This window comes from Epinephelus lanceolatus, chromosome 20, assembly GCF_041903045.1.
Source record: "Epinephelus lanceolatus isolate andai-2023 chromosome 20, ASM4190304v1, whole genome shotgun sequence".
Lineage (NCBI taxonomy): Eukaryota > Metazoa > Chordata > Actinopteri > Perciformes > Serranidae > Epinephelus > Epinephelus lanceolatus.
In genome coordinates this window covers 36,724,315-36,749,034 of record NC_135753.1, presented here as the reverse complement: position 1 = coordinate 36,749,034, position 24,720 = coordinate 36,724,315, and the positions used below count along the sequence as shown (strand labels likewise).

The window sequence follows — 24,720 nt, the reverse complement described above, 5'->3', positions numbered from 1 at the left end:
CTTTTTATTGCACATTTTGCTCTTATCAGTACACCAGCTTTTCCACCTCAGCCAAGCATTTAAACACGTGGGGAGCTAATTTTGATGTGTAAATGTCCTGCTTAGTCATCATTGGGCTTCATTCACTCATATGTGCACAGAAATGTTTTTACTCTGCGCATAAAATAAGTGAAAAAAATTACCGTTGCTTTAACGCTTTCCCTGCCAGAGTATTATTTTTGATCATATTCACTAATCTTTTCAAGACCCACAGAATAATTTGTTCTATGAATATGTAAACATTACATACATCAAACTGTCAGGCAGACTTGGATGAGAAAAGCGTATATGTCATTTACATTTCTACATTTTTTGTGTGTGTGTGTTGGTTTTTCTCATTATCTTACATCTGTTTAAACTGTTTAAATGAAAATAATAACAACAATGATAATAATAATGAAAATAATATTCTGGTTGAGGTATAGTGGAACACGTCGCCACGTTCAGTGACCGTTCAGTGTTCTGTTGTCTCCTCCTCCTCTGCGGTTGTCTTGTCCGTGTGTCACTAGTTGGGTTTCCATCCAAATGTATCGCAAATTTTAAGCGAATTTTGTGAAAAAGAAAATGCGAATTTATGCATGTTTCCATTCATTATTGTTTTGCGAGTATTGGGAGTCAACAGGTCAAGCAGAAAGTGGCGCTTCTCATGAAAAATGAAAATGCAAAAGAACACCCATAGAAGAAGAGGGCGCCGTGACATGACGTCATTGAGAGCGTCTCATGTCCACAACTGATGTAAACAATTACCAGCACATCCATGACTACGACGAGATAGAGAGATTCCTTGGGAACTTCTTGGCTATTGCGAGAGTTCTCATCACACTCATATCAGCGTTGTCAGCGCGGGTCCATGTCATTGGTCCGACATCCCATTAGTCCAACAGTCCACGGTGCTGAACGGCTCAGGGCAGGCGTATTTCTGCCTTGATGGTGCGCCGCGACCAGCTCTGGGTCAGCTGGGAAAGGCTTGAGGCGGAGCAGGCTCACGGCTTATGTGTTTGTCACTTTCTTTTTCATTTTAACCCACACCATGATCTTTTCCTGACCCTAACCAAGTGGTTTTTGTGTCTAAACCTAACCAGACCTTAACCACAGGGCATCATGATGATTTCGGAACAATGGGCAGTTCCTGTCATCGTAGCCTACATAATGCCGTGATGTCTGTGTTGGTACACCAGGCAGCGCACATGATGCAGCAGTATTCAACACATCCAGTCTATTCAGGTAAGTTGTGAAATACACTCACCTGACACTGGAGTAATTACCTCTCTCTAAGTTCACACAGGTGTGTGTGTGAAGTAGAAGTAGGATCCGATAGCCTGCGTCATCGTTTATTCGCTAAATCTGTTTCCATTGCCAAAAGTCGCATTTTCCTAATATCGATACGCTGACTTTTCCACCCCCTCCAAGCGTAAAAATGTTTTTGCGATATTTTTGGCCTTTTCTCGAATTTCTGGCGTTTCCATTCAAGTTTTTTTTCGCAATTGTTGAAAATGCAAATAAAAATAGGTGGATGGAAACCTGACTACTGTCACCATCTTGGAGATCCTGTTTCGTCCCACCAAACTCGTTTGTTCGTCCAAATCGGATTCAGAATGTTGATCAGAACAGGAATTGTCGGAGTCTGAGTCCATCAACATCTCTACAGCTTGCGCAGCTGTAAACACTGACGGTTTTAAAGTCTTTTGGTGAGTTATTAACAATTTCTTGTATGTTGTGTAACAAACTGAAGGCACCACGCACAATGTTGCACTTTGAAGCAGCTTCTTGAACTATTAGATTTTAACTGTGATTGGTGCAATGCTTTGAGACTGCTTCTGGATTAGTGTCTGAATACGATTAGCAACATCTGACATTTGTCCCTGTAGAACAGATGCCCCATTGTAGGATTGCCCTCTCATATCCCCGATGTCAAAGCCTCATCCAAGTAATACGTCTGTGACTGTGAAGGTTACTGATTCTGCGTCAGTATCGGGACAGTCATTCATTCCTACAAAGTCTTCGAAAACAACAAATTCAGTTGATACCAACTGTAGAGACAAGGACAGCTGTTCATGTCCAGAACAATCGGGAGTTTTATTCACAATAATTGCAAAGTATTTTGCATTTCTTTTTAATCAGTCATGAGAGTGGTGAGAGACTCTCAATACATGGCGTGTATCAGTTCATTGTTTGTCTTGTGTGATGCATATTTACCAGTGAGCATGAAGCTTTTTAGAGTGGGGGTTTCCCAGCTACAAGTTCGACTACCGTTTGAAAGTTGCTCTCCTTATTGGTATAACTGCAGACAGTGCCATCTCTTCTTTCCTCCTGCTCAATGCACTCCTGTCTGACAAGCTGAATGTTGACCAGTGTTTGACTGATGTAAGTGCACCTTTTTTGGACACACTCTTTGTTAAAGTTAGGCTTTACATGGCTGTCCATGAGGCTTGGCCACTTCTCCAGTTATTAATTCCAGACTTTTCAAAGCCATCGTCTCCACATTTGTAGAAGGTTACAAGCTGTTTGACAGCAGCAAATCTGCATTTCACAGAAGGCTCGCTTGGGGGTTTTGCAAAGAATCATCCACTCTCTATTTTTGTACCATTCCTCATTGAAGCACCTTTCTCTTTGGTCAAACAATCTAGCCGGCTCTCTTTTGTCTATTATTAGCTGTGCAGCTTGATTGTCTCTGTATCCCAACAACAACTTTCCATGCAGTCTGAGCCAACGCCAGCGGTTTCGACAGTCTCAGTGGGCACAGAGCTGCTGCTTTGGGTTTTCTCGCTGCACTGGTTTCAAGGTTGAAGGGCCAGGCTTCAAAGCAGTTGCTGATGTCAGGGGTGTAACACTGAAGTTCAGTTGTGTTGTTGTTTTTTGAGTAATGGCACCTTTCCAACACTGTGTTGAGGTCTTTAGGATTGATGCTGATGTCCTGTGTGTCCTTTATGTGCTTTTGACTATGTGTGGCATTGCCACTGCGTTTGTGACTGGGATTTCTCCCGGCTTATCACTGAACAGGTCTTCGAATTGCTTGAGAGTCTATGTGATGAAGTCTATGTGATGTTCTGCGTTGGGACATCGGTAGTGATGGCCAAATGAAGCCTCATGAAGCATTTTCTTTTTTTTTCTAAGCCCACTAGATGGCACTCATGGTTTAAAGAGAGAGGCTCAAAGAATGGCAATTCAGTGTGCTTTCAAAGCGCCATCTAGTGGGCTCATAAAATAAAGAAAATGCTTCATGAAGCTTCATTTGGCCATCACTAGACATCAGAGCTAATTGTGGCAATGCCCATGTTCACACATGCACGAAACCTAGTAGGTTGCACTCCTCTGTCCACTATGAAGAGAGGCAATAGGTGGCGCCGCCCCTTTAAACAGCATGTCGGGCCTGTGGTCTCAATTCTGCTGCCTCCATAAGCAACAATGTTTGCAGCTTTCTCTTTGAAAGTGTCCAGGGACATTACAATGCATTTTGCCTCTGTGTCAACTTTCATTTATGTGGGCTCGCCATTTATGTGCACTGTGACAAATTCTGTCCGTCTCCTGACGATTACCAAGAGTCAGGACTCAAGATAGTTTTTCTTTTCTTTTCTTTAACTAGATTCAGACAATTTCAGCACTTTTTGTTGTCACAAACATTGTGAGGATTTTATTACACCTTTGCCAAAGTGTGACAAAGGAGAATTGTTAAAAAAAAAAAAAAGCAAGGAGAGAAGTCACATTTCATTAACAACAAGAATTACATAGTTGTACGCCTCCTCGAACCAGTCAGGTTGCTCTTCCAGTTTACATCCAAGTCTGTGACATGGTTGCTTCATACACATCTCCCGCCCTGCAGCACAGATCTATACGATTTGAAGGATGTCACCCGAGATTAGAGTCACCAATTCAGTATCTGACCAAATGTCTCCCCTTCTGAGTTAAGACGTTGAGTGATGCCCAGGAAAGTGTTTTTGTAAAACATTATGATGCCACAGTGCAAATGACCTTTAAACTTTTGGATATATGATGTCATCACTTTATCATTTTGTACATCCCACGTAAAACAAGCCGCTATAATCGATGTATCGCCCACCCCAAGTTCATGGGTTTGAAGTCGTAGAAGTGCAACATTGTGGTACTTACATGAAGTAGATGGGGTATCCGCCTTCAAAATACCAGCAGTACTTTTTGGCTTCTACACACTGTAAAAGATAAAAGACAGATTTAGGTAGTTATTAAAATAGACACCACACAAACAAACAGCAGTTTTAGTCCTAGAATTTATAATTCTGGATGGATTGTGAGGCATAAATTTACTTGAAGTAACACTCAAAGTCCGAAACATTTCAAAAGCTCAAAATATTTAGAGCTTCGTCTTCTATCATATATAAAACCTTCTTTTTTAATTTGATACAATTCTACACTGAGATGCAAAGCATCCTTTATGTATGAATCCTCCCTTTTCCATTAGTGACTTCAGTTGGGAAAGCACAGAGAACTGACACTGGTTGGCTGAAGAGCGCTTTTAATTAACTGTCTCTGAAATGATCTGTGAAAATGCAGCCTGCTTTGTAGTGGCTTATAGAGGATTTTCACTGTTATCATCCTGCGCTCTGCGAAGAAGCAGTACAGTATAGGCTGCGAGTGTGAAGAAGAAAGAGAGTACGACGAGAGCAAAGGTGAGACAGGAGAGAAAAGGAGTCGGTTGAAGGCGAAGAGAGGAGAGCGTGCAAAATGAAGTGAATCATACTGCAGGGACATGCCTTGCCTCAGGGTGGCAGGCAGCATCACTTTCTATTACAGCTGAGACATCTTCTCAATGATAACAAGCTGAACTCCAGTCTCTGCAAATGAAAATATGCTGTTTTTAGATATGGTTATGAAATTGATATGACATTCGCTCATATCACATTGTTATGCACTGAACTCTATTAACTCCTGGTGGTAAAAAAAAAAAAAAAAAAGTACTCTGGAATTAAAGTGGCACAGTGAAGTGGGAGCAGCTTTTCAGAGCAAATTTGATGTTTCATCTGCAGGAAAAAACACCCTCACTCAGTTACAGCAACAGTCATAAACAACATAAACAAACTGTAGCTTCAACAATGCGTGTTAAGTAACAGATTACTTGCCCAGATGCTCCCCAGCACGAGAGGTCTTTCATGCCCACAGCTGTGAAACATGAGTGGCATGATATTTGCTTGTTTTCTTAGTGCCTGTGCCCACATAGCATTTTTTTATTGAGAGCACTAACATCTTTCTTCAGTTGTTCTCAGTGAGGAGAGAATGATGCAGCCATGCCCAACATTTCTGAGCACTCTGGCTTTTTTTGTGTGGCTGCTTTAAACCCTTGTAGAAAATCTCTGAACTTTTCAGAAAGTCACTGGTGTCATCACTATGAGGTCAGATTAGTCTCATAATGAATGAACTGTTTGGCGAGCACTTCCACGGCTTCTTGGACTGAGTATGGAGCGGTGCCTCGCCTCTTTATTTCTCGGCACTTGCTGGACCCTGTTGACACCTGGCTGGTACCTTACTTCTGTTTCACTTTGTCTAAAACTTTGCTTTTAGCAGTTTGATAAATACAGGCCTAAAACAATACAACAATCTCCAACCACATCTGTGACACTGTGTGTTGAGCAGAGCTGCAGGGTGGCATGCCAGGTGGAGCTGTTTTGATGGCTCACAACATGGGAACACAACAGGTTATTTGTCAGGGTACTCGTGGAGAATAGGACCACACTGAGACACCATGGCTGAGAAGAAATGGCAGGAACACACACACAGTGAGAGTCAGAGAGAAAAATGGCAAAAGAGATTTTAACAAAGTACAGCTGCAACAGAGGAAAGCATCCCCTCTCACTGACACAATGCACATCCACTCTGTTTGTCCAGGCTGTGTTCTGCTATCAGTGAGGTCGCTGGTGGGAAATGTTACCCACACAGAAAGTGTGTACTCAGAGTTAGATAAATTATAATCTGATGGACAGAGAGCCAGTTCACTTGAACTTTTGTCTCTCCTTCCATCTTTCTTAAATATTTTAAAACACACAGCAGCTGAATTTAAGGCCTCGTATTTTTCTAGGACTGAGTATCGAACCTCTGTTAAAATCCATTCTAGATATTTCAGTCTAAACCAAAGTGTCAACCTGTTTTAGGTGCTGGGGGAAACATTAGGGGATCATCAAAGTCATGAGGATACATCCTCAAAGGACCATGAATATCTGTGTAGCAAGGTGGAGCAAGTTGGAAAAACAGGGGGATAATAATAAAGTACATCATCTGAGGACCCTGAATGTCCGTACCAGGCTCCAAGGAACAGCCCCAGGCTTTGAAGCCAATTTTACATTGTGGCCAAGGGTGAAATTACAGTGACCAGGTCCAGGTGCAAAATGACTCGTTCCACTATTGGGATTTGATCCATTTAGTCCAACAGCATTTTGAAAGTCTAGAAGAGCCACAAGATTGCATCATTCTATCCCCATTAAAGTTAGCGGAGCACTTTAGTGGAAGGTATTTTTCGTTGTTGTATCGGACCCCCTCGAAAACAAGATGATGCATCTCAAGGGGTTTATCCTTAATTAACTTTGAATAATAGGTAGCCACTTGGCCAGGCTTGGTGGCCGTAAGTCCCTAATGCACTAGCTCTATGGTCCCCATAAAGTGGAAGATGTGGGAACATTAATACCACAGAAATTGAGCTTTTTTGGCTTCATGCGCCTCTGAACAACTTCCATAGGAATGATCAGACCCTGCCCCCAATGCTGTGTCCATGGTCTGTATCCAATTCTTTGGCAATCCATCAAACAGCTGTTGGGATATTTCAGTTTGGACCAAAGTGGTGGACCACCTGACTGCCATCCAAATTAGACTGGCTCATCAGCTGGGAAATATATGAGTACTCACTAAAGTATCTGCCCATTAGATATGCAGTGCACTGTAGGTGTTTTTGCCTGAAAATATAATGTTGTTATCAGAAAACTAGAATTACCGTCCCGCAGTTGTATGCCTCTGCACACCAGTCAAGTTTCTCTTACAGTTTACATCCATGTCTGTGAAAACACGGATGCTCCACACACAGAAGATCTACAATCAGCACAGTTTCAAGGTGGAGACCCAAGATTAGTGTCATAAATTCAGTATCTGACCAAGTGTCTCCCTTTCTGATCTGGAGATATGACACTGAATAATGTCCAGAAAAGTGTTTTATGTAGAGCATTATGAAGTAACAGTGGTGTTCTTGCAAAGCTTTCAATTTACTGCTCCATCTACATCAAAACCATCACCCATCGTCATGAACTTTCAGTGACCGAAAGAATGAGATTGTGGATACAAGCAGCCAAAATGAGTTTCCTACAAAGGGTGTCTGGGCTCAGCTTTAGAGATAGGGTGAGAAGCTTGAACATCCGGGGGGAGCTCGGAGTAGAGCAGTTGAGGTGGTTCGGGCATCTGATCAGGATCTTCCTGGGTGACAAATGAGGTGTCCTGGGCATGTCCCACCAGTAGGAAGCCCCGGGGCAGACCCAGAACACACTGGAGGGATTACATATCTCATCTGGCCTGGGAACACCTTGGGGTCCTCCAGGGGGAGCTGGAAAGTGTTGCTGGGGAGAGGGGCATCTGGAATACTATGCTCAGCCTTCTGCCCCTGCGACCTGGCTTCGGATAAGTGGTTGAAAATGGATGGATGGACACTAGTCTCGCTCACCAGATCTTTCTCAAGAAAAGAAAGGTCTGGCTGGGCTGACTCTCACTTTAAGATTGGAGAAAAAAATGCCCCAGCTGCTTGTATTTCTTTCAACCAATCACAATCGTTCTGGGCGGTGCCACAGCAACAGATGCTTGCAAAAATATTGCCGGGGGGAAACAGGTTTTGGTGTAACACGCCCACAAAAGTATCGCCTACAGGACGCGAACCATGGCAGAAAAATGGCTACATCCCCGCAAGATCAAACACTGCAAAAGTTAGTAAAGGACGTGTTTACAACAGTTGAAAACTGCTACACAACCGGAGGTGGTAGGGCGGGACTTCAGCGGGTAGCTCGTTCCACCCAATGAGAGGCTGATCTATGCAGCGAACTTCCGCCCACTCAGACTAGATGGACACTGATGTTTTTCTTTGACGTTCAACCACAAAATTCTTATCAGTTTATTCTTCAGTCCAAATGATATTTGTGCCAAAGTTGAAGAATTTCCCTTAAGGTGTTCTTGTGCTTTCGCATTCACAAGAATGACACAGACAAAGTTACAGTGACCCTCGACCTTAGACACACAAAATCTAATCACTTCATCAATGAGTCCAAGTGAATGTTTGTGCCAAATTTAATGAAATTCCCTCTAGCTGTTCTTATGATATTGTGTTCACAAGAATGAGACAGACAGGGTCACAGTCACCTTGACTTTTGACCTATGCCCCCCAAAAAACTAATCATTTCATTGTTAAAGGATAACTTCGGTATTTTTCAACCTGGGCCCTATTTCCCCATGTGTATGTGTGCGTATGATTCATAGGTACAACTCGTTCTAAAATTGGTTCAGTATTGAGGGAGGCGGATGCAGCCGGCAGCCGCGAGGTAGATATGGGGGCAAATGTGTCCTGTATAAGTTTGCGCATTAAAAGTGCTTTTTTTCGCCACTGACCAGTTCAGATCGCCAGCGCTATGTCTGTAGATAGCATATTGTAGCGACCCTGGGGCAGTGGTGAGTGTGGTATGAGGGTCAGCTGTCAGTCAGTGTTGGAGCAGAGAGGGGAGGGCTGCCCCGCTGGGTACTGTAAGTGAGTATGTGTGTATGAAGTGTGTGTGTTACGCTAGAAGAGTCAGAGTTTGGGACGGAGTCTTTTACGTGCTACCCCCTGGAGTGTTACCGGAGTTTTTGGAGTGCTCAAATAAACGGGCCTTTTTCCCGAACGCAAGAACAGGATGTCGCGCAACACCCCGTACAGCTTTCATAGGCTGCCTTTGTCGGACGGCGAGATGCTGAAGTTGTGGCTAGTTGTGCTACAAATGGATGCTAACACTCCTGTCCAGACACTGCGCCTTACAGACCATCGGGTCTGCAGTGCACACTTCTTCCAAGATGACTACTGCCAGCCGAAGAAGAGAAGACATCCAATCCCGAAACACCTCTTCCTCAAGAAAACGGTTGTCCCACGAGTAGAGACAGCTACAGACACAGTGGAGCAAAGCTCTCGTGAGATGACGTCACACAGCCCAGAAGTAAGGGAAACACTTAGTATGCTATTTACAGAGATAGCACTGGCGATCTGAACCGGTCAGTGGCAAAAAAAAGCACTTTTAAAGCGCAAACTTATACGGGACTCATTTGCCCCCGTTACCGCTTTAGCTCGTTTCGCAGCTGCATCCGCCTCCCTCAATACTGAACCAATTTTAAAACGAGTTGTACCTATGAATCATACGCACACGTACACATGGGGAAATAGGGCCCAGGTTGAAAAATACAGAAGTTTAAGTCCAAGTGGACATTGGTGCCAAAGTTGAAGAAATTTCCTTGGGGCGTTCTTGAGCGTATCCACAATGATAGGACAGATGTATGTACATACGTACACATGTACAGATGGACGAATAGCCGAAAACCATGTTGCAGACGCAGAAGCGTGAAAAAAGGGGGGAAAAAGAAGAAATCATGTTTAATCCTCTGGGACTGTGAATTTTCACGGTAAATTTAATGCAATTCAGCCTTTAAGGATAATATTTGACACAACATGACGTGGTAGACCGTGTCCAAAAGAGGACGTTTAGACCTGACAGTGGTGCTGATGTCACAGAATCACCTATTTCATTAATATTCATCTTCTTGTGACCATGAATGTGATGCTCAACATCAGCCACAGCTTTTGAATAAGCACAAGCTCTAATGCTGGAGAGAGAGGACACGCCATTAACGTCATGCAAGTACCATTTATATGTCTGCCTTCCTCTTTGCATCAGTATGTCCACTTATCTGGCTGCAGTTAATTGCTGTTGCTGGCCTCGTGCTGCTGAAGCAGATCCTATGAACAGCTCAGGCTCTGATATCAACACACTTGATCCTCCCTCTCAATCCTCCTCAGAATCTAATCGCTTTTGGCCTCTCATCTCCCAATACTCTGCCAACGACTGCCTAACAACATCACCTCTGGTAGGATGGTGTGTGTAGGCGAGATAAATTAGGACTTTGTTATTGGCATACTACCTGCAGTACATGCACAGAAAGGACAAAAATCAAATATTAACATAAAATAATATTTCTAAAATAGAAATACGCACAATAACTACAATGACAAAGGCTTCTTAATGTTGTGGCGATCCATCTACATTAGTTTAGACCTAATTGTTATCCTCTCTCCGACACTCTGCCAGCAATGGTCACTGTCCAGCTCTGTTCATTGTCCCTCTCTAATTAGAGCTCAGTGAAAGCGCTGACAGCAGAGGAAAATGTCCCTCTGTGCTCCTGCGGGACAAAAATGACCGTTACGCAACCAGAGAATGTGTTTCCCTGCTTTAAAAGCAGCTCAGATGGGTTTTGGCTAAAGGACATTTGTGGGGATGAACAGTTCCAATGGTTCTCAAATGCACATGAAAGCTTTAGAGGCAGGAGTGTGTGTGTGTGTGTGTGTGTGTGTGTGTGTGTGTGTGGTGATCAGGCTGTGTTTTGCCTTTGAAGTTGCAGGACGGTGTAGGTTAGATGGTGAAAGGAGACGGGTCAATAAAGAAGCTTCCTGAGAAGAGTCAGACGTTCCTGAACACTGCTTTGCTCCAGTGCAGGGCCTTCACACTCATCACAACTGTTTCAAGCTGCCGCCACGTCCTATTTTTTTCTACCCTGTAGGGGTGACAACACTTCTCTACTGACATGATCATGTTTTCTTATTGTCTTGGATTTCAAAGCAGTTTAGTCTCTCATTATCAGGGCTGGGTATCTTTTAAAAAATGACGACAGAACAGAGGGATGTCGTATGCTCTAAGGCCCATTGAGGCAAATTGTGATTTGTGATAATGGCTTTATAAATAAAATTGATTGATTGATTGTTTAGCCGCTAACTGGTGCTGACAGAACCAGTCCTGGATCAGTGCTTTGGTGTGGCTTCTGCAGTGATGTGGGCGCTACTCTGGACAGTCGTGGTGAAGAGGGAGCTGAGCTGGAAGGCAAAGCTTTCGATTTACTGACCCATCTCCGTCCCAACTCTCACCTATGGTCATGAGCTCTGGGTAGTGACCAAGAGAATGAGATCGTGGATACAAGCTGCCAAAATGAGTTTCCTCCATAGGGTGGCTGGCAAAAGTTCAAATACTTACATTTGTATGTGCTATCTAAGTAACTAACTCACAACCTGGTGGGTAGTGATGGCCAAATGAAGCCTCATGAAGCGTTTTCTTTATTTTCTGAGCCCACTAGATGGCGCTTTTTGTTCAACAAAAGGTTGGAAGCACACTGAATTGCCATTCTTTGAGCCTCTCTCTTTAAACCATGAGCGCCATCTAGTGGGCTCAGAAGACAAAGAAAATGCTTCATGAGGCTTCATTTGGCCATCACTACCGGTGGGCTTTAAGAGGTTTTACATCCAAAGAACTATTATAAAAATGAACTGCTTCATGGTGTCCATGGCAACCAGACCTGACATCTAATTGTGACCTGCGTTTATTTCTCAAAACATGTGGCAAAGAGAAAGGGACTCTGCGTTTCATTGAGGCTTTTAATTTAAATTTTACAGTAGCCATAATTTGTAACGTTTTGGTGGCACACTAAACTCCTGACTTCGTCAAACAGACTACAGCACGCTTATCTTCACCAGACCTGCAGCCCAAAAAGGGCTGAATGCAGGTATCGTTGGACTGACGTTTTGATACTACTTGGTACCGGGCAATGCTGGCCAGTGCTGCCCCCTCCCCAGCTCGTTACACTTTACCTTCTCTCTGGGGAAGATGGACGAGTTATTCAACATCACATGAGCCCCGAATCATGCTGTATCATTATCGTGTCAAACCACAAAAGCTCTCTGGTGGCCACTCAACTACCACGACACTACTGAGAGGAGTGGATGTGGAGAGAAAGAACATGACGTCAGCAGCAGGAGAGCTCGTTATCATTACCTCTAAGCAGCCGGTGGCCGCAACGGACCGCTTACGGAGGTTGCGTTGATTTACACTGTGTCAATGAGGATTGGGCGGAGGTAAATTATAACGTTCTCACGATGTATTCAATGTTATCTTGTAAAATGTAGCTTATGGCACCCAATGTGCTAGGACCGCTACTGGTACCAGGTTATTTCAGTCGATACCTTAAAGGTATCGAGTACCCACCCCTACTCATTATGGTCTTAATCAATAAACACTGCCAAGAATGAACTGAAATTCTTGTGACTTTGTAACAGGCAATTTCAGGAAATATCTTGGTCAAAAGGAGATTTTAAAATACTGACAGAACTGCGTCGATATCAGCCAGTAAAAATCTCTCTTGCTGGACTGTAACATTCTGTTTCATCTCCTCTATATTTCACTCCTTTCTTCCATTCCTCTCATTTGCCATCCATCCACCTCTCCCCATCCTTCCTGTCTTATTGATCTCCGCTGACCCCTCAGATGCCATTAACAAGCAGCAACAAGCCAACAAGCATCATTTGATTGTCAATCTGTGTTTTGCCTGAAGTGAGAACAGTTAGGAGGAAACAGAGCTGGAGGAAGTCTGAGCTTCTTGAGTCATGTACACGATGTACATTTGGTAATGTACTGGTCTGCCTGTATGCATTAACGGGCATGTTGTTACCATTTCTCTGCTGTTAGAGGTGAGAGTGCCTAATATCTGCCAAATTATCTAAATACTGTAATTTGAAACAAGTAAATACTGGTTTCTACATGGGAATGGTCAAATTAATATTTCAAAATACCTGCACTAGGTACTGAAGGTAACAAAAAGTCAATATTGCTGTGGACACCTGACTTTAAACCTGCACAATTATACTGTAATGAAAAATATTTTATTATTTATTGATTTATTTTATTATTATTTTGTTTTATCTGCTTTTGCACAGCTGTTTAAAAAAGAAATATGCCCAGGATCCTGTTACATGTTGAAAATATTGTCATGGCACTAAAATAAAGGCTACAATAAAAGAAAAGTTACCAACGAAATTTAGTTTAAAAAGATGGACTGACATATTTACATGATCTAATCCAATTTCAGAATCCCTTTTCTTCTTTTGAACAACCTACTTTCAAGATTTGAGCCAAGTGACAGCTGAAATCCGATCAGATTAATTCTGAACTGGGTCCTCAAAACCATCTTGGGATTGGATTACTCCAGCCGCAATACAGAGATCCGCAACTAAAAACAAATGTGTGCGTGGGTTTTAAGTAGGGGAGCCCCTTTCCTACTTTCTACCCCCACTTGCCGCCACCTTGCTCAGACCGCACCCATTTTCAAACTCGTCCTTCATTTTGATCTCAGCTACACACATGTAACGTTTCATGATTGCATCTTGCACAATTGGGATGCTTCAGACAGACACACACACAGACAGATAAACACCTGGCAAATACAAAATGGCTTCTGTGGTAGTTCCTGCTACAAAAGGTGTCACCAGGACCATATATTGCCGCAGTGAAACACACACACAGACTCACTGTCACAAACTACAGAGAAAGATGCTGTAAACACAAAGCAATTAATCACAGAAAATGTGCTTTTTTTAACTCTGCGGCTGCTGCAGCATTTCTTCACTGTGTCCCGAGGAAATCATGCACTAATGTAACAACATTAGAAAATCATGTAGGCTAGTTTTTGTTATTCAATTTCACAGCCTCGATTGAATATAGAAGGAAGGAAACAAACACCAGAGAACCTTAATTATATAGCTGCGTGATAATGCAATCATACTCTAATTATAGACACAGAAACGACATCCTTGCCAGCCTGGATATGGACTGTTCATTAACTGGATGACTGCACACAACAAGCCTGCCCTTGCACATGGACAGATACGGTGGCCTGAACAGAGAGGTGGACAAAGACCCAAGTTGGAGTCGACAAAACCCAAAGCTCCAGTCAGAGACAAGAGGAAGATGCTTTCATAATCTGCCGTCGTATACACACAAGCCAGAAATACACACACATGCACAAACAGGACCTGTGCATGCATTAAATGGAGAGATGCCTTGGACAGGTGCCCCAAGCAGTTGGGGGTTCAAGGGCTTGATCAAGGGCACCTTGGCGGTGCGCAAGAGGCAATCTGGCAGCTACCAGTCCACACTTAATATTTGGTCCAGGCGGGTACTTGCCAAGAACCGATCATGTGCTGCCTACTTTCCCCTAATCAACAGATGTAAAATATTGGAAGCTACTATTTGTACATAGTGCCAAATGCCAAAAGAGAGGAGATGGTGATATCGGTGAGTTGCATCCCTCTGAACGCTGCTGGCTCTTTAGAGGCAGCATCATCTGAAGTTATCTTTCAGAGAGGGCAGGGGAAGTCCAGTTATTTTCTGGACTGTGTTTATGACTCTGTAGAGTTCTCTTGTCTGCTGCTGAACAGTTGGCGCACCATACTGTAATACAGTATGTCCGTCCATGGAGAAGTGGTAGAAAGGCACGAGCAGCTTCACACACAGATTGGTTTTCCTAAGTGTACTGAGAAAGTAGAGGCACTGCTGAGTCTCTTAACTGAGACCATGGAGTTAGGCTGAATCCAAATGGACTTCAGTGGTACGTTCAGTGATGTGTCTGCTGTCACCACGTGAAGACTGAGATGGCGCAAGACTGCAAGCTGCTGATGAACAGACCTAAATTCTGTTTCAGTCGTTGCTGGGAAAACGTTCAAGCAACAGCTACAGTCATGTTCACTGTGATCGCTGGTGTCATGTCCCTGCTGCTTATCTGTCTGTACAGATAATTTTTACATAGGCTTTGTTTGAGTCAACAAAATTATATTCAGTCATCTCTACAATCTATGATCAAATACAGGAACGTTTTTATAAGGATGAAACAATAACCAAATAAAATGGATATTACTCACATCTAGTGATGGCCAAACGAAGCTGCATGAAGCATTTTCTCTTCTGAGCCCACTACATGGCACTCATGGTTTAAAGAGTGATGCTCAAAGAATGTCAATGTCAACTGTGCTTTCAACCTTTTGTTGAAGAAAAGTGCCATCTAGTGGGCTCACAGAATAAAGAAAATGCTTCATGAAGCTTCGTTTGGCCATCACTACTTACATCTGAACCATTATATCCCTATTCAGGTTAATTGGGAAGTGGGGAAGCAGTGACGATCATCTGGGTAATAATACACGCTGCAGTTTAACGTTTTTGGCTTCACTGACTAACTTAAATAGGAATGACCAAGCTCCAACGCTGCATCCAGGTCTCTTTATACATCGATGAGTTCAGAGAGTTATTCTGAGGCCTACACCTGGCGCCTTTAAAACTAAGCTGAATTAGCTATTAGCAGGTCCTGTTTGCAGTGTGCCCATGGACGTACAGCCAACTATCAGTGGATGACTTTGAAACTGAAGAGAACCTAAAAACCTTACCTTTAGAGTTATCCCTGGAAAGTGTACGTGGAAATCTACAAATGTGTGTATCATGCCTCTGTGTTCCGAAAGAAGTCAAAGAAGGAGTCGTTTTGCCAATATTTGTGGCAATCAGACGCTGTGTTTTAAAGTGCCTTAGCTTACCTACTTCAATTACCTCCATGAGCTGTATTTAACTGCTGGCTGTGCTGTTAAGCTGGTCCTTTCATCTTGTGTGGTACCATGCGCCCCCCAGCCTGTGAGATGAATTAAGTTACCGCAGTAGCACACGTACAATACTGTGGGCCTTTTCCTCTGTAACTTTTAGCCATGTCCAATCAAGCACCGATTTGTTTCTGTTGTCAGTTTAGACGTGCGGTGCCACGCCGAGCTGCGCACCTACTCCTTCTCCAGAGTAGGTCCAAAAGCCAGGCCGCCCGCCATCAAGCGGGTAGCAGTGGCGTCTCACCGACTGCAGCCAACACAAAACCATCCCGCTCAAACAGGGCGTGTGTGATATGAGACTCTCCTCACCTCTGTCTGCAGGAGACCAGAGAGACAGGTGTCTTTAAAAGTCTGTGTGTTCAGCTCTCAGTACGTCTGTAGCTTCTAACTGAATCTCTGCGGTTTGGAGTTTAGTTTCTCTCCTGCGTCCTGTTTGTACTTTAGATATCTGCTTTATTTCGGGGCGCTGGTGGCTTAGTGGCAGAGCAGGCGCCCCATGTACAAGGCTGTTGCTGCAGCGGCCCGGGTTCGACTCCAGCCTGTGGCCCTTTGCTGCATGTCACTCCCTCTCTCTTCCCCCTTCACTCTTGTCTGTTCTATACGTTAAAGGCTAAAAAGCCCCAAAAAATATCTTAAAAAAAAAAAAAAAAGATATCTGCTTTATTTTACTGTTTCATGTTCGCTATCAGCTGTATTAGAAGATGTGTGAAGTTGCTGCTCGAAAATCCTTATTTAGCTGCTTCGCAATAAAAGCTTTAACATAACATAATAAGCTAGTGCTTTTATTGTGAAGAATCTACAGAAAATGAAATGTGTTTATCACTGAATTAGTGGAACTTTGTGAGCAGCTTTTCTTCAATTAAGACAAGTGTAATAATACAGCAGGGAGGAAGAGTGATATCACAAACAGCCACAGTGAGATGTTGATGAAGAGCTGCAGACAACAGGCTCTTACTGCACCTCTGCAAACAGCTCACCTCCAACAGGTAAACTTCTCTTTCCTGCCCTGCTGTGGAAAAACACATGCAGCAAAAATAACAGGGGATCAGGATGCAGCTGAACATGTCGCCCACTTAGTAGAGAATACCAGGATATGAATTTTTGCCCATATCACTCACCCTAATGTCTTACTTATCTTGAACCCCGTTGACTGATTTTATTTTGTTTCTTATATTAATTACACTAACAGACGGCTAACCACCTTGGCAAAGGTTTTTCTTGAGTGTTTATTCAGATCCCTAATAACCAATACCAAAGTAGCAACTACTCTTCCTGGGGTGCATACAAGTAAACATCACATCACAATATAAAACAAATGTTAATTAAAATCTACAGCAAAAGGGAACAAAAACTAAAGAGATAACCTGCAAACTAAAACAATAAAAAACAGTCTCTTGGCAATAAATGGTTGAGTGACTCTGAAAGGCCTGAGGAAAAGCTCAGTCAGTTATCTGTGTGGGATTTATGTAAGGTGAGGACGTTTCAAATATTTTCATAATAATCCTGCCAACTGTCACACAACACAAAAAAGGCCAACGGCATCTGAAAGTAATCCAACATCTGTCTGAAATGAGGCTTTAAATAATACATGGAGACAGTTTTTAAGCTTCCAGCACACTGTTCAGATATTGTTCAGATATTTGTTTAATTCAGGAAAATAAAATGTACAAAATTCTTCTGACAACGTCCAAAGTGTCTCTGGCTACACACTTCTTTACACTGCAGGAGTTGGACAGTCAGCAGCAGGCTGATTTCATGTTAAAATGACCATATTTTTCCAGGTGATAATTGCGACTGACTTGTGCAGTAAATAATGTGTTCCTGAAAACCACACAGACATCTGACGTCAGTCACACTCCGTCATTAGAGCTGACTTAAGTCTGATTTTCAACAAACACACCATTTAGCCCACATTACCAGCTCTGATGATGAGACAAATGACAAAGTGCAAAACTATTCAGTTCAACTGCTTTTCAACCAGTCAGAGTGCAGGACAACCTGCAATGTGCTGGAAACACAACAACAAGTCCAAACTGGGAGAAAAGATTTCTGCACACTCACATCTACACAGTGTTTCACTTTATTTGTGCTATCATATTTGGTGGTATGGTTCTGATCTGGGGCCTCTCTGCCTTTCCTGAGGCCTACCGGAAAGCCTAAAGCTAGGTGCACAACCTAACGCACTGACGGATTGACGCTGACCCAAAGTCATTCATTCCAATGGAGGTGAAAATGACGGATAGTAACGGACTATCGCGCAGCACGGCAGCGGTTCTGTTGACCGTCGGACCATGGAGGCGTTGGATTTTTCCTACTCAGGCGTTGACAAGATGGGAGAAACGGAGCGTAACAGTGCCGGAAGTAGGAAATAAATTACAATCGCAGTTGTAAACAAACAATATCTTATTTATTTATGCAAAAGAAAAAGAAGCATACGCTTTTTTTCCACTATTAAAAGTGACTGTTGACCATAGGTTGATTTCTATGCGGTTGATAATTACTCTATATTACCATTAAAACAGGAGAAATAGGTTGTGCACCTGGCGTAAGGCAGAGAGAGCACACCTCCCTGCCCTTCCATGCGCCTAGGTGGAAAGCCTATGGTGGAGAGAGCAAACCTCTCATAGGCGCTCCATGTAGACGCGTGGAAGGGCAGTGAGAGCAGCAGCAAAGACAAACAGAAACGACATTAATAAGTAAGACACAGCATGAAAAGGAGGAGCTGGGGTGGAGGCGGGTTGCAAAGCAGCTTGCAGAGGAAGCAGCAACAGTAGGCAGGCCAGAGCAGTTTAAATAGGGCGCCATGAATGAGATTCACCAAGTGGTTGCAAAGAAAGGAATCATGTGATCTATCAGCTGACTCCCTTCCATCTTCATCTTCTTCATCTTCCATACTTCAGTAAATACACATCGAATTAGTTAGAATTTGTTTGTCTTAAGGAGTTAGGAGTTATATATCGTCCCCACAATAACTGTACTGTAACCACCAAAAGCATCTCAGAAACAGCAATAAATGTAACTAATTACTTTGTATTCACATCAAAATCACAGTTTAAGTTTGACTGACTGACTATAGTTTTATTCTAACACATAATCCACAGCATTTGAACAATTAGGTGGTGCAGGGTTTAGACAGACACCTCTGATCTCACCAACAACTGTTTACTCAGCTGTAGCTGTTAAACTCTGATTCAGAGAGTTGGCTGTTGTTGGGTTAATGTGCTGCCTGTATGCCAGTGTCTGTACCAGTGCTGGCCGCTCAGTGGAGGGTGCACATGCAGCGCCCATCAGTCACAAAGCTTAATTCAGAGTTAGCAAGAATGAATTAATATTAGATATTTGAAATGAGCAAATGAACCAGTTTTGACTTCTTAAGTGTTTTAAAATGACTTCAAATGAAGTTATACAGCATGAAATGAATTGTAAAAATGAGTCTGTGGTATATTCTCTTTCCAAATGAGAGCCGTCCCAGCCATGCAACACACACTAATTCAACTCGAGCTTCCTCTTGATCCTACCTCCATCTAATACAAGTCAATTAGTGTAAAAACAATTCAATAAAACGATGCGATTCAGGGGTGATCAGCTGAGCAGGGAATCAAAAGCCCACAAACGTGAGGCCGTCCCTGTTTGTATTTCTGTCATCAACTCTATCCTATAGTCACAGAAGTCTTTCACCCACTCAGCTCCACTCCTTCAACACACTAATGCAGCGCCAGTTCAGAACATGCCTGATCAGGCTGAGCGCTCGGCCTGTGATACTGTCGCCTGCTGCTTTCTCCAGAGCCCATCATACAAACAACTTCACTGTCGACACCGCACTTCAGTAACACACCTTGGCCCCAGACAGCTACAGATTTATTATGATGTTTAAACTATGCTGCTATTCTATGGCACAGCTAAACAACAAACAAAAGGCCTCCGAAGCACCTGCAAGGTAAAGAATTTGGCGGTATACTATTTACTGAATGTGTACTTTTACTTCAGAAGAAAACATTGTACTTCTACATCAACCTGACAGAGACGTGTGTCTGGTTACGCTGCAGTTGTATCTCAGGAAAAAAGGTTAATGCTCATATCTACGGCCCGTTCAGAGTCACCAATTAACCTAGCCTGCATATTTGACTGTGGGAGGAAGCCAAAGTGCCTGGAGAAAACCCACGCTGACATGTGGAGGACATGCAAATTCCACACAGAAGGGCTCCCCCACCCCGGGGTTCAGATTGCACACCACGGGTTTGAAACAGGAGCCATTTTGCTGTGAGGCAACAAAGCTAGCCACTGCACCATCATGCCACCTCATTCATTCATTCATTCATTCTACTGTAGGTGAAAACTGTGTGTGAACGCACTTTCTTCAAGTCACAGTGGAGACAAATTGTGCTTCCGTGCAATACTTGAGTAAATATGATAAATTTCATTCCACCACTATTAACTTTAATACATCTGTTTTATTGTCGCAGTTGTGAAATCGTCTGTTTCTACTTAATACTACGACTAAGAACTTCTAATATTTTCACCAGAGGAGAGTAGACAACACTTTTTCAGTTACACATTTAAATTTTTCAATGATTAAGACGTGTACTTTGTTTAGGGGTGGGAATCACCAGACGACCTACAATACGGTACTATCACAATACTTAGGTCAAGATGCTGAGTATTGTGGTAAAATATATTGCGATTTATTACCTTTTTTCCCAACTGCAAATAAGTTGCCAAAGGAAAACTTTGCCAACATCAGTTTGACCTCCTGAGATAAAGTTTTCAGTCTGTTCGTCAATCATCATTTAATCATTTTTATTGCAGCAAAATGTGACACAGAGCAGACAGACTGACCAACACCGTCATAACACCTGTCAGAAATGCTGCATACACCTGACAGACTGAACTGTGGGCAGATTTAACGCCCTCTGAGAGGACAGACGAAGCGCGAGCCGAACACTTCACATGAGGGTATCCTGCTTAATGGCAACACCCATGTTTGAGCCGTTTTCTGCTCCACCCTTGTGCTGCATTTTGCAGGAGGTCTGCGGTGTTTGCTCCGGTGTGACTTTGGTGTCCTGCTCTAGTTTGGAGAAGCAGTCTGCAGTCCTTTTTGAGATAACGTGCCATATAGTGGACCCAAAAAGCGATTCATTTTACTATTTTAGCACCAAAAGTTGAATTGAAATGTGTATTTGCAAAAACCAAAAATGTAATAAAAGACTGACACTTGACACCCCTGTATAGATACAATATCACAGTACTATGCTGCATCAGTTTTTTTCCCATACCTAACTTTGTACATGTACCTGCACATCCTCAAACCCTACAGTAGTAATGCCCGTGATATTTAAGTGACAAAAAAAGACTGCTCATGAGTGTGGACAGAATCTTAAATCCCTGAGATTCTAAACTAAACCTGCATCTCTTTCAGTGAGACATTTTAAGCTACATTCTACAATATTCCCTGAAGAGTGGTCGACTGGGTATCGCTACTCAATACCTTTAAATGGACCTGCACTTGTAGAGCGCCTTTCTAGTTTAGTGATGGCCAAATGAAGCCTCATGACGCATTTTCTTTATTTTCTGAGCCCACTAGATGGCGCTCATGGTATAAAGAGAGGCTCAAAGAACAAAACCTTTTGTTGAGCAAAAAGCGCCATCTAGTGGGCTCATAAAATAAAGAAAATGCTTCATGAGGCTTCATTTGGCCATCACTACTGACCACTCAAAGCGCTTTTCATACTACCAGTCACATTCACCCATTCACACACATAAACACACACTGGTGGCCAGGGCTACCATACAAGGTGCCACCTACTGCTCAGTTTTTAACACACTCACACCAATGGAACAGCCATCGGGAGCAATTTGGGGTTCAGTATCTTGCTCAAGGATGCTTCGACATGCAGACTGGAGGAGCCGGGGAGCAATTACTGATCTTCCAATTAGTGGACGACGCGCTCTACCTCTGAGCCACAGCCTCCCCACTTACCTTTAAGGTACCCACTGAAACAACCTAGTCCTACCTAGTCCAACCTAACTCCTGCAGTCTAACGATACCTTCATTCAATTCCATTTTCACCTTATTGCACGCAGCCAAGCACCGCAAGTGTTCTTTGATTCAATGCGACGTACAACTGGCCAACAAGTGCAGCAGCAACAACCCCGTAAAGCCACTCAATCAATATTAGTTCAGATTTCACCTCAATTCCCTCACTGCTCGCTCAGTTTTCTTCTCAAGTAATTTGTAGACTCCAGCAGTAGAGCTCGCAGCAGACGATTTTTTAATGGAAAAGTACGCGTACTCGACACATGGATGCATTCTGGGTCAGGTGCGAGTAGGGTTGGGTCGGTATGAGAAAAAAAAAAAACGGTCCGGGTTTGTAAAAAAACGCATCAAGTCGGTAATACCGGATTTTCGCCACTTGGGGGCGCAATTGACTCATTTAAAATAAAAAACGACCTTAGGACAACAGAATGACAGTAACAAGTTGTTTCTTTTATTCCTTACAAATAAATTTTGCAGCTTACTCAATCAGTGCAAACAAGGGTTGCCTCCTTCGTCTGGCTCAAAGCCAAAGTGTTGCCATAGTGGCGCATTCCTTGATTTCGTCGAGACTAAATTGTCCGCCACTATCGACTCCCGTCACTATTAAACAAACTCCAGGCTACAGTAGAGGCACATGCGCACTCGCACCTCCTAGCTCAGTCCCCGCCCCCCTCTCTGTCCTGCTCGCTGTGCGCTTGGTGAAGAGGCAGACACAGGTGCCCACAGACTCGGGCGTACTATAAGAGGAGCGAACTCCGTGTAAAAATGTCCGTGAAAAATCCCCGCAATGTGAAAAATACATGCCAAACAGTCTTTTGTGTGACACTGGTGCGCGGAGCGGAGTCCGCTTGGTTGTGCTTTGCGTGCACAGGGCTTGCGGACGTCCACTTTTACCAAGCAGACCTCCGCAGCGTCCGCTCCGCGTACGTTCTGCCCGAGTATGCGGTCCGGTCGGTCTCAAAAAATAAAATCCGGTCCAAGACGGAGTACCGGACTGAATTGGTATTACCGAGAACCGACCCAACCCTAGGTGTGAGGTGTGAGTGGTACTGAAACGAAACTGGGAACGGGATGAAGACCAGATAGGGTGACTAACGTTTTAGAAAATCTACTATGCAGTCCATCCAAAATCCTTCCACTCACAATCCCTGCGTGCTCGTGTTCAGCTCACATGCTCTGCTGGAAATGAGTCACATGATAAAGAACCTCACCAAGAATGAAGAAACTTCAGGGTCGACAGCTGCACCATCTCTGCAACACCCAAAAATGGTATGAAATGAAGTACTCTATTGAATCACTTAAAGGTTACGGGTAAAGGTTCTGGTATTGCTTTTCCACCCCGACAGATGTAAAACGACTTAAGCTTTTGCTGGTCAAAGCCGTTGGAAATGAAACAAAACATCAGCAGTCTCAATCCAAATGTACAAGTTGTCAGAACCTCTTATCAAAGTGAACGCAGCCAATACAAGGTCTGAGGGCTTAACTCCCTCAGCTGCCTGCTCACATTCAAAATGGATGTGCTCCCTAAGTCTGCTGAATGAAATAAAATAATAATGATAAGAATTATAGCTGCTGTGCAGCAGTGAGTCGAGGCCGGGCATTTTAGGAGGAAGGAGAAGAAGGGGAAGAAGGGAGGTGAAGAAAGGAAGAGGAGGAAGACAACTGACAGAAACAGGAGGGAAAGAGTTAGCATGTTAGCACTCTTGGTTCCCTCGTCTCAAAGTCAGTGGGTTTTTGGTTCGATGCCTGAACAAGGCCTGTGGTTACCAGAGGCTTAAGAGACTTTCATGTTTTGTTCTACGACATAAAATTCATCAGTAAATATCCCACCGTGAATTTTGAAGCTTTTATGTGTCTTAACAAGTTGCTAAATGAGACTACAGAATGTCATCACGCCGAACATGGCTTTACAGCCTTGCAGTGGTGGCAACGTTGAAGTCATGTGACCGTGGTATAGTTCGTTTATAGCCTAACGCTGGCTTTTTACTTTTGCCAATTGCATTTAGGCTTCAAAAGTCATAAAAGTGGTGTTGATTTGTGGAGATTATCTTGCTGAACAAATTGTCTCAGGATCATAAATATATGTTTGCCACAGAGTTTATTTTCAGCAATAATCCAAAATCCAATGGAAAAATCCCACAGGCTTTATGACGAGGAAACCAAGGTAACGCTAACTTCTGTGTCGGCCTACAGAAACGTCAGTAGATATGCATTTTTATTCTGCATCACCCAGGACTCAAACCCACAACCTGAGACAACAAGAGCAAGTCAGGATCTTATTGAGCCAAATAAGAAATCATCAGTGGCATCACGCTATGACTTCAGCAGTCAGGTTTGCCTGTAGAGGCAGATTTCAAACTGGTGTCAAAACTTCTGTACTCAAGACAAAATTCTGAGAATTTCTGTACCTCATAGACAATATAAAGATTACTGTCATTTATTTTTATAAAGACTGATTTCTCAGTAAGTGATGTTTAAAGATGCTCTCATCTCCACTGACTGCTGTAGTTAGAGAGACAACAAAATATTGTCAAAAATTGAGCATAGCGTTAGTTCAGGCAGGACACGATGTCAAGCTCAGCTCACATCCCAGCTACATCAGCTGATCTCAAGCACCACAATCAACTGTTGGAGCAGCCGATTGATGGAAGGGAGTCAGCTGATAGATCACATGATTCCTTTCTATGCAACCAACTGGTGAATCTCATTCATGGCGCCCTATTTAAACTGCTCTGACCTGTCTACTGTTGCTGCTTCCTCTGCAAGCTGCTTTGCAACCTGCCTCCACCCCAGCTCCTCCTTTTGCTGTGTCTGACTTATCAATGTCATTTCTGTTTGTCATTGACGCTGCTCTATCTGTTCCTGGGGGGTCTTTGCTGCTGCTCTCCCTGCCTTAGGCTTTCCATGTAGGCACATGGAAGAGCAGGGACGTTTGCTCTCTTTGGCCCAGGCT

The 24,720-nt window shown here is 43.3% G+C and overlaps 1 protein-coding gene across 1 annotated transcript in view; it reads right to left on the bottom strand.

Moving 5' to 3' along the window:
• Positions 1-24,720, bottom strand: part of vopp1b (VOPP1 WW domain binding protein b) — a 45,460-nt gene that overhangs the window by 16,950 nt on the left and 3,790 nt on the right. The window contains exon 2 of the mRNA XM_033638291.2: positions 4,147-4,205. Coding sequence (XP_033494182.2) covers positions 4,147-4,205 — 59 coding nt within the window. The remainder of the gene's footprint in view (positions 1-4,146; positions 4,206-24,720) is intronic.